The sequence below is a fragment of the Astatotilapia calliptera genome, chromosome 9 (genome assembly GCF_900246225.1).
Source record: "Astatotilapia calliptera chromosome 9, fAstCal1.2, whole genome shotgun sequence".
In the NCBI taxonomy this organism is placed as follows: Eukaryota; Metazoa; Chordata; class Actinopteri; order Cichliformes; family Cichlidae; genus Astatotilapia; species Astatotilapia calliptera.
This window is the reverse complement of record NC_039310.1, coordinates 32,316,751-32,327,048: the sequence shown is the minus strand read 5'-3', so window position 1 is coordinate 32,327,048 and position 10,298 is coordinate 32,316,751. Positions and strand designations below refer to the sequence as shown.

At 51.1% G+C, this 10,298-nt stretch overlaps 1 protein-coding gene across 2 annotated transcripts in view; it reads right to left on the bottom strand.

Annotated features, from left to right (window-relative positions):
* Positions 1-1,321: 1,321 nt before the first annotated feature.
* rreb1a (ras responsive element binding protein 1a) overlaps positions 1,322-10,298 on the bottom strand; it is a 51,023-nt gene continuing 42,046 nt past the window's right edge. For both annotated transcript variants that reach the window (XM_026180448.1, XM_026180449.1), the window contains 9 exons: positions 9,416-9,875; positions 7,673-9,329; positions 7,414-7,589; positions 7,036-7,227; positions 6,779-6,940; positions 6,523-6,672; positions 6,210-6,331; positions 5,181-5,904; positions 1,322-4,192 (listed from right to left, as the gene is read on the bottom strand). In XM_026180448.1, coding sequence (XP_026036233.1) covers positions 3,633-4,192; positions 5,181-5,904; positions 6,210-6,331; positions 6,523-6,672; positions 6,779-6,940; positions 7,036-7,227; positions 7,414-7,589; positions 7,673-9,329; positions 9,416-9,875 — 4,203 coding nt within the window. In that variant the 3' untranslated portion in view covers positions 1,322-3,632. The remainder of the gene's footprint in view (positions 4,193-5,180; positions 5,905-6,209; positions 6,332-6,522; positions 6,673-6,778; positions 6,941-7,035; positions 7,228-7,413; positions 7,590-7,672; positions 9,330-9,415; positions 9,876-10,298) is intronic.

Sequence of the window (10,298 nt, the reverse complement as noted above, 5' to 3'; positions counted from 1 at the left end):
TTCATTAAACGTTTGTGAGGCCCAAATGATTTGATGTATTGACAAAAATATAAACATTACAGAATGGAGGAAACTGACTCCCTTTCTCTCTTGATTGTGTTACGACAGTCCATGCTAATATTACTAATAGTATTAATAGTAGTAGTAGTTTTGGAAGTTGTTAGTGCCACTTAACGGCAGCTACAAGTCAGCTCAGTTGTGGTTGTTCAATATATCTCGAGTAAATGGCTGACTGCTGCTGGCCTACAGTTCCGTTATGAGCCGCTGAGGTTTGATTTGCTTATGAGGTTGCTTGATATTTAAAAAAAAAAAAAAAAGAATCTGTACAAGATTATTAAGTATTATCAATCTTTACATGAAAAAGAAAACATATACATGCTATCAGGATCAATAGCCCTGATGTTATGGGTTCGTTTGGATAGGCTGGTCCAGGGGTGACGTTAGCCCTTTTATTTGTGTGTGTTTGTGCAGCGGGTAATACAGTTCGGGAACACAAAATAGTGTCGTGATTTCACCCCCACTCCAACCGACCCATCCGCCCATCCCTCTCACCCCTTCATTTAGCTCCTCTTTCAACGTACAGCTAAAGGGATCATTTTGAAAATGAACTGATTGTCTATAATGCCAAATTCTTAACCACAAATCCACCTTAGGGCTGGGCGATAAAACAGCAACAGAGGTTATCACAGTATGAACTCAATAAAAATTTAACAAAAGCTCAATAATGGTTTTGCGAATGCTGGAAGGGCAAAGATATCCTCAGAAAGGTAACTCTGCTTCAGTAGTTTGGAAATGACATTTGGCAATTTATAATCTGGAGAATGAACAGATCAGCTAACATCAGGCATTATTTTTTCTTCAAATAGCAGAAAGTAATTACAGTCCCAAACTAGTGTTGTTAGTAGACGCAGACCCTCAATTCCATACGACTTATCCAGCAGCAAACGTCAACATTTTCAAGCACCGGGCCTTTAAACTTCAAATAAATAATGCACTGATTTATATTAAAGTAACTATGTATGGAAGCTTGTTTCCTTCAGGAAAAAATAATAATAATAAAATAATAAAACAAAAGTAATCGCCAGGTAAAAGGTGTGTCAAAATTTTAACAGTTCAGTTTAGATATTTCAAAAATTGAATAGTACTATTGAGTATCTTGATTTTTAAGGTTACTGCTCAGTAAAAGCAGAGATATCAAGACATGAAATTTTGAGTTGGTAAGTTTAACTTTCAAGTTACTTTTCAGGATCTTGAAATTTCAAGATACATAACTTGAAACATCGACCTATGGAAAACAAATACAACAAGCTTTCACAATAACAACTATCAACTGATATTTATTTATTTGTTTTTTAAATTGTGCTCAGATTCTTAGCCTCATCGCCCAGCCCTAACCAACTCTCACTACATAGTTTCCAAAACACAAGCAAAGTACATGTCAAATAGAAACTGAACGTTTTCAGTTGTTCTCTTTGTATCAGCACAGATGAACACAAAAGAGGTACAAGTCCTCATGTACTTTCAGAAGAAAAGGTGGGGGTAAAATGGGACAAGCCGTGCTAAACAAGTCCAGGGCCAACTCAAGAAACACGGATAATACTGTAAGAGGACTAGCTAGGCTGACACTTAGCTAGAAATCCTGCTAACTAGCTTAGTCATGTTTGGTCTTATCTAATCCGGTCAGTTAATATTAGTTAAGATATGTTTTTACCCAGTAGGTAGGTGATGTCCCAGGATCCAATTAGCAAAACCCAACCTTGTAATCAGAGCTAGCTAGAGCTAACTAACCAAACCAAAACATTAACAGAGTAAACACAAGTCTGGGCAGGCTGGTTAATTCTAGCTAGCCTGTAGCATTTTTAGCCTGTGGGCGATATGTTGGAACCCAATAAGAAAACCTAAGCTTATATTAGAGATAAGAAGGGCCAACTAACCATACCAAGTTATTTAACCAAGTTAATCCGTTGCTAGCTTTGTTATAGTCAGTTATTGCCATCTAATACTACCTTTTTACTATTTTGATATCTTAGGGTTTTTATCATCTTGCCTGCTCTGGTCAGTTTTTCCAAACTAACTCTAACATTTTCTAATGTCTAATTGCTCCCGAAGAAAAGCTGATGCCAATGTAGGTAAAATACCGCTAGCTAGCATCATACCGGTTTTTAACCGTGGTATTAACAAATTCCTTGCCATTTCTATGTTCTACTAAATTAGCTTCTATTTGGGTTAGTGTGCATGCCGTGTTTGAAGCTACACTAATGAGTTAGCCCTGGCTTGCTTTGATTTGGCCCACAGTAGAAACCTGGCCTGCAGAGCATTAGCCCAGCTTAGGAAGACATAGGATTTAAAGGGTTGCCTACAGAGCTGCTCGTCGGTTGCTTTAATGGTTGCAGTTAAAAAGCAGAAGTTGAGGTAAACTGAACCTAAGTCAGGTATTAGCGGCGTTACACATTAGCACGCTGGAGGCCCTGTAATAAACCCTATAAGAATACTAGGGGGTGACGATGAGAGACAGGTGGGAGTCGCGCACACTCACACTCATACACAAACACAAAACCTTTTGATTTGTTCAGTTACATATATATAAAAAAAATCCACGAAAATGAATTCCCATCCCTACACCTAAATGTCACTGGTAATCGCACACATGCAGAAAAACAGAAAATACTCGAGCATCACGTGCCTCATGTTTAACTCTCTGTACACACATGGAATCAACTGAGAATGATTATGAGTGAGAAATTATGAGCACACACACAGGCCGACTCACAGGGTGGCTTCAGGGATCAATAGTGTGATGGGTTTAAAAAAAAACAAAACAGGAAGAAGAAACACGGAGAACACAAACACTATTTTCTGCCCTTTCAAGAGTTCCTCTTCACACAGAAATGCGACTTTGAGAAGTTCGTGAATGTTTTCTTGTGTTTTGCCGAGCCGGCCAAGAGTCGGAACAACGGCGAGGCGTTTTCCAGTTACAAAAACAAAACAGAAAAAAAGCTACCTCGGTCACACGGTGGCAGGCGGCCGCCAGTTGACGGTGGTGGTCTTTGTGGTGAATCTGGGCCGCTTCGGCAGCCGTGCAGCTGTCGCCTCGCTCTTCAGTTTTATCCAAAACATATCAAAAATATCGACTGGTCAAACCGGACAAGCGGTTGGTGAATTTCTAATTTAGGAAATCCGAAACGTTGTGAAAGCATATTGTTCAGACACGTGTGTCGCGACGTCCAGCTCTTAATTTAAATACCGAAGAAGAATGGCAGATGCCATGTCTCAGTCTCTGTCTGTCTCTTGGCGTCTCCAAAGTTGATCATTTCTCTAAGAAAAATCTAGAACAATAATAAATCGTAACTTTATTCTTTTTATTGCTGAAATATAGATTCCCCCGCACAAAAAAATCTTATGTAAATCATTGTCATCATAAAAAGCTATAAAAATTAGATCCATTCTCCGTAATAATGCAGATAAAGATATAGCAAAAACATCTTTTAGGACTAGTAGTAAGGCACTTCAAGAAAACGAGGATTTCGTCTCTCTATCAAAAAGGGTTTCAGGGCTGGTTTTTGCATCGTCATCAAAGGTGTAGCGTCTCTCCGACCGTATGGCACTGCGGTGTTGTGGTTAGGGGTTCGCCCTCACTCCACGCCCACCAGAGGAGGCTCTCCGTTGGGCAGGATGTGTTCCAGAGGGGGCTTGGCGTGGATCTCCAGCAGCCCCTGGATAAAGCCCTGGGTGGGGGTGGCTGCTGCCGCTTCCCCTGGCGGGCAGTTGGTGGAGGAGTGAGAGGGGTCTTTGGAGGCGTTTGGGTCAGATGTCAATTCGGCGCTAGTAGTTGTCTTTGTGTCAGTAGCTTGGCGGCTGGGAGTCGAGTCGACGGCGGTCGCAGGATCCGAGTCCCCACCGGACTCTGTTGGTTTCGAAGGGCTCTGTTCCTCCCCCTCGTCTATCACGTCCTCCTCCTCCAGCTCCTTCATCCCGGCTGCGGCGCTCCCGCACTCACTCTCGTTCTCTGAGGGCGGGCAGGTGGAGGTCGGGGTCGGGGTGCAGGAGTCACCGTCCTCGCTGCCGGCGTCGTCGTTGGCGCCAGAGGAGCCGTCAGCACCGCGGGGTTTCAGGTGGATCCTTTGGTGCCGGACCAGGCTGTGCTTCAGGGTGAAGGTCCTCTCACAGGTCTGACACTGATAAGGACGCTCACCTGGAGGCAGGACGAGCGAGGAGTCAGAGCGAGGAAGACAGTACAGGTAACAACAACAAAGACAGTCATAAATGTATAACCACAAAAAGACCACAACATTCACAGCCACAGGTGACCTGTGTGACCTCAGGTGTGTCGTACCTGTGTGTGACCTCAGGTGTGTGACCTCAGGTGTGTCGTACCTGTGTGTGACCTCAGGTGTGTGACCTCAGGTGTGTCGTACCTGTGTGTGACCTCAGGTGTGTGACCTCAGGTGTGTGACCTCAGGTGTGTCGTACCTGTGTGTGACCTCAGGTGTGTGACCTCAGGTGTGTGACCTCAGGTGTGTTGTACCTGTGTGTGACCTCAGGTGTGTGACCTCAGGTGTGTGACCTCAGGTGTGTCGTACCTGCGTGTGACCTCAGGTGTGTTGTACCTGTGTGTGACCTCAGGTGTGTTGTACCTGTGTGTGACCTCAGGTGTGTGACCTCAGGTGTGTGACCTCAGCTGTGTCGTACCTGTGTGTGACCTCAGGTGTGTTGTACCTGTGTGTGACCTCAGGTGTGTGACCTCAGGTGTGTCGTACCTGTGTGTGACCTCAGGTGTGTGACCTCAGGTGTGTGACCTCAGGTGTGTCGTACCTGTGTGTGACCTCAGGTGTGTTGTACCTGTGTGTGACCTCAGGTGTGTGACCTCAGGTGTGTCGTACCTGTGTGTGACCTCAGGTGTGTGACCTCAGGTGTGTGACCTCAGGTGTGTCGTACCTGCGTGTGACCTCAGGTGTGTTGTACCTGCGTGTGACCTCAGGTGTGTCGTACCTGTGTGTGACCTCAGGTGTGTCGTACCTGTGTGTGACCTCAGGTGTGTGACCTCAGGTGTGTCGTACCTGTGTGTGACCTCAGGTGTGTGACCTCAGGTGTGTCGTACCTGTGTGTGACCTCAGGTGTGTGACCTCAGGTGTGTTGTACCTGTGTGTGACCTCAGGTGTGTGACCTCAGGTGTGTCGTACCTGTGTGTGACCTCATGTGCCGGGTCAGGTCCTGCAGAGACCAGAACCTCTTGGAGCACACGTTGCAGATCTTCTTCCTCTTGTCCACGCGTCCTCCGGATGACTCGCCGCCCTCCAGGCTCTTTGGTTCTGATGCCTCTTCGTCGCTCCTCTCCTCCTTCTCCTTCTCCTCTTCCTCCGACTCGCCACTGTCGCCTCCTTCACTGTCGCCTCCCTTTGCTCCTTCCTCTGTCTCCATCTCTGTCTCCTTCTCCTCATCGCCGGGTTTGCTCTCCGGCGCCGCCTCTTCCTCCTCCTCCTTTGCCGGAGTGGCTTCCTCCGCTGTTGGTAGAGGTGGAGTCGGCGTATCCTCTGAGAGGTGTGCCCTCTCGTGGCGAGCGAGCGTGGTGGCGTAGCGGAAACTCTTCTTGCACACTCGGCAGACATGTTTGTAGTCCGGCTGCTGTTTTGCAGCGAGGCTGTAGGACGAGGAAGACGAGGAGGAAGCGGGCGTGTCCTTCTCCTCTTCTGGGCTCTCGGGCGCTACTTGGGGAGTGGAGGTAGCGGGTCCACATGAAGATGAAGATGAAGATGAAGAGGAGGAGGAGCAGGAGGGCTGAGAGGACTGCTCCTCCTGGGCGGAGCCTGAAGATGACGTGTTGAGTTTGAAGTCGATGAGCTTCTTGCCAAAGTTCAGGTCCAGACTCTTGTTGCTGTAGCAGTCGTCATCGTCGGTGCTCTCCACCTGGAGGAGGGTTTTAACATTTATGACATCATCACATGACATGTGAGGCGTCTTTTTTTTTTATTGACCTTTTTTGAAAAGAACAGGCTGCTGAAGGTGCTGCAGCACCCTCTGGTGGACGGTTGAAGGTTTGAATGACCACAAAAACAAAATTAAATATAGCGTCGATCTTACATCCTGTGAGCCGAATGTGTGTGTAATCTGCAGTTTACGTATATTTTACTCCATAATTTTGCTTTACAGAGAAATACTGTTTGTATCTCAGTGCTGGGCTTTTTAAAGACCTGTTCCCACAGCTATGTTACCTTGCTGCTGTTTGGAGGCTGTTTGCCCTGTGCTGCTCGGGTCTCCTGCGCCCCCTGCTGGTCCGGCTGCTGTGTGGTTTCCGTCTCCTGCTGCTCGGCAGGTCCGGGAGTCGGGCTGAAACCTGCAGCACAAAAACAGCTTCAGGCGATGATTTAAAGGGTGCCTAACATCTTCAGACATCAGCAGACTCCAGGAACAGGGCAGTTCTGCAGTTTGACTCTGGCACTAAGGTGAAGCCCTGGATTACTTCAGCTCCACTTCCTGCCACATGACACCAAATCTTTCCTTCACGACTCGTTATTAAAATGTTACCTTGGCTTGGTTTGTGGGTGGGGCTTTCATGGTTGCCTTCACAGTGGGTGGTGCTATCAGCGGTGGGGGCGGGGCCTGAGTCTGTAGATGAAGCGGTATTGCTGAGGTTTTGTGCTTCTGGTGCCATCTGTTCCGTCTCTGATTGGCTCTCTGTGGGAGACAGTCAACAATCAGTGCTCTGAACTCATCTTGCGTTGGTTGCCGCGGGAGACGCGTCTGTGGATGTAACGGTGATAAAAACTGGTTGTTCTCTGACCGGCGCTCTCATGCGAGCCTTCGTCGCCGCCTTTCTTCACGAGGGCGCCGTTGCGTCGCAGCGTCCTGTGGGTCACGCCGTGCTTCCTCAGCAGGTGGCGCTCACAGTTGGATTTGGTGGAGAAGAAGGCGTCGCAGCGCGGACACGGGAATGGCTTCTGACCTGGGTGAAGACCAAACGAGAACCAGGTTTCCATGGAGTCAGGCACTGGGGCGGTGCTCAACACCAGTTTCGTGTGTGTGTGTCGTGGTCATTACCAGTGTGTGTCAGCATGTGTCTCTGCAGCGAGCTCGCCCACGGGAACACTCGGGGGCAGAAGGGGCAGGTCAGCTTCTGGACAGAGTTGGAGTAAGCGTTCTTCTTTCCTTTGGGCTGATTCACTGCCGCCGGCTTCGCCTCCTCCTTAGCTCCGCCCTCCTTCTCCTCCCCTCCTGTTGCTTTGTCACCATCTGCTCACAGAAAGAGTTTGAATTAAATCAAGGGAAAAATTCAACCTGCTAACAGATACGTTTATTATCGATGACTAAAACAAATGAACATTTAAATATTTTTATTTGGGTTCATTTGTAGTTTTTATTTTTTTGACTGTAAGTTTTGGTTGCAGGAGTTTCCTGGACACAGTTTCCTGCCCCCACCTCTCTTTCCTGCCAGGTCAGCAGCGCCTGTCTGCAGGTAGTTGCTGAACTTGTTGGCGTCTGTGTTGGCGAGCATCTTTTCCACGCTGGCAAACTCGCCGCTCGACTCCAGGTCGATGCCGCCGACGGCCTTCTCCTTCAGGCCGAGGCCGGCTGCCTTCTTCCTGGGCCTCCTCCTGTTGGAGAGAAGGTGGAGTCAGCGGGAGCGCTGAACATAGCAGCAATGTGAATAAAGTTATTTGAAATGGCGCCCACAAACCTGGAGGGTCCGTCGGAGGCGTCGTCGCTCTGTCCCTCCAGGCCGGCCGAGGCTGCGGGGGCGTCTGTGGCGGAATCGGCCTGAGAGGAAGCGACGCCGGCAGCGTCGCGCTTCAGCAGGTCTGGGGCGGCGGACACAGAGCTGATGATCTGAGCGATGGAGGCCAGCGGCGGCAGCTCTTTGAGGGTGCCGGAGGGTGAAGAGGTGGCGGGTTTGGGGAGCAGTGGTTTGAGGCGCTGGGCTCGCGCCGCGTTGGGGAGAGAGGTGGGGGAGGAAGTGGAGCCCGGGGGCAGCTGGTAGCAGCCGAGCTGGGGGGGGGGGTGAAGCGGGGAGGGGCCGCTCGCCATCTTCTCGTCCTTGGACAAAGCCTGCTGCTGCTGCTGCTGCTCGACGATGCTGCTGCCGCTCTGCTCCGTCTTTATCTCCCTCAGCTCGCCGCCGCTCGCCGCCTCCCTTCGCTGTCTCTTGCTGGGGATGGACAGGTCGATAGGCTGGTCCAGGTCGGCGCAGTCGAAGGGGGGGGCGACGCTCTCCAGTTTGACCCCAGGTGACCCCGTCTGGCTGCCAGCGCCAGCGCCGCGGCCCTTGGCGGAGAAGTCGAGCGGCTGGTCCAGTTCTGCAGGATACGTGACGTTCGCCAGTTCCTCCACCTTCACGACCGGGATCGGAGGCTGGCTGATGCCGTTCAGCGCCAACGGTGTGGTGCGGGCAGTGGCGAGGGCGGTGGCGGGCAGCAGGGTGGCGATGTGCTCCTCGATCTCGCGCTCTTGCACCTCAGGGTGCTGCTTCAGCAGGTGGTGGATGCAGTTGCGTTTGGCTAGGAAGGCAGCGCCGCAACGTCGGCACTCGAACGGTTTCCTCTGGCAGCCGTTGTGCGTGCGCAGGTGGATCTGCAGCGCCCGGTACGTTTTCAGGTCCTCGCCGCAGAACCGGCACAAGGTCTCGGCTCCGGTGCAGCCCGTCTCTGCGTCCTGGGTGGAGGTGGTGCCTGTAGTGGTGATGGCGGCTGCGATGTTCGCCGTGGTTGTCGAGGTGACGTACTTGATGTTTTTCTCGATGTCCTTCCTCGAGGTCTTGGCGTGCTTCTTCCTGAGGTGGCGCTCGCAGTTGGCCTTGACAGTGAACGGATAATGGCAGACGCGGCAGACGTAGGGGCGCTCTCCGCTGTGCGTGCGCAGGTGACGGATGAGCGTGGCTTTATCAGGAGCTACATAGTCGCAGATGTTGCACTGGTGGGGCAGGATGCCGAGGTGGAAGCGCATGTGTGCCTGCAGCACGCCGGAGAAAGCGAACACCTGGTCGCAGAAACGGCACGGGAACGAGCCCGAGTTGTTGCCGCCTTTGGTTCCTGGCTTTCTTCCGCTAAGTCCCACCTCCTCGTGTACAGCTGTAGTAGCAGCAGGCGGCGAGTCAGACAGGGGGGTGTGGGCCTCATTCATGCACTCCGCGTCCATCTGCCCGCCGTTCCCGGCTGAGGACGAGGAGGGCGTTTTGAAGAGCGAAGGCGTGGGAGGTGGCAGGCTGGGGCTGATGCAGCCCAGTGAGGCCTGCTGGGAGCTCTGCAGCGGCGGAGGAGTCGTCGTTGTGAGGCTGGAGCGAGGGCTGATGGGAGGTTTGGGTTTCAGTGGCGGCATCGCCTTCTGACCCTGAACTTGACCTGCAGGAGGAGAAACAGTCGGTGAGCGTCGGGATAAATCTACTTTCAGAGGCTTGAGTAATAAACCGGCTCCAGCCAGCACCCACCGTTAGCACCGCTGAATCCTGGAGCTTTGGCCAGAGGTGGGAGTCCTATCTGATTTGGTGTGGTAGTCGCCACTTTCAGGATCTGCTGGATATCTGCCAGCTCCATAATCCCAGTACCGCCTGCCTCTCCGGGCTTGACGCCTGACGAAGCGGCGCTGGCTGCGGTTGCGGTCCCGTCAGGTTGCAGGAGGAAGCCGGTGGGGAAGGGCTGCAGGGACAGCAGGCTGAAGGCGTCTCTCTGGGAGAGGCCCTGCAAGGCCGAGCCCGGGGCCTCCAGCAGGGGGATGCTGAGGGCCGTCAGACCGCTCACGCTGAGCCCCAGAGTCAATCCCAGACCTCCAGACAGGTAGCCTGAAGCCGGCTCCTGGGGGAGGCTGGAGGACGGAGGCTCCACGTGTATCACCTTGATGCTGTCCAGGTGGGCCTGATGGATCTCGTCATCCGTGGGACCAGCGTTCACCTGAGGGACACAGAGAGGAAACATGCTGGGTTAAAAGATCACACGCACACTTTTTTAAAAATCAGTCTTTTAAAGACCGCAGAACAAAAAAACAAAAACTTCTTTGTAAAAACATTTGTACTAGTTGGGTTAACATTCGTAAAGTTGACGCACAAGTTCAGCCAGGAAGTCATGGCCCTGCTTTCCCATGCTATTAATCTCAACGCTGACATCATCACTCTCGTCCAATCCTCTTCTCCCATCAGCCTCTGCTTGGCGTGGTTCTGCTCTCTGTTTTTCTCCCTTTAAGACTCTTTTGTGGGACCCACCTCATCCAGAGCTCTATTCAAGCCACCGCCAGCATTTGGACTCCTGTTCTAAATCCCATCACATCCTGTCACCAATCCTGATCTGTCTGCATTTTGTTCTTTGGCACTGAAGTAT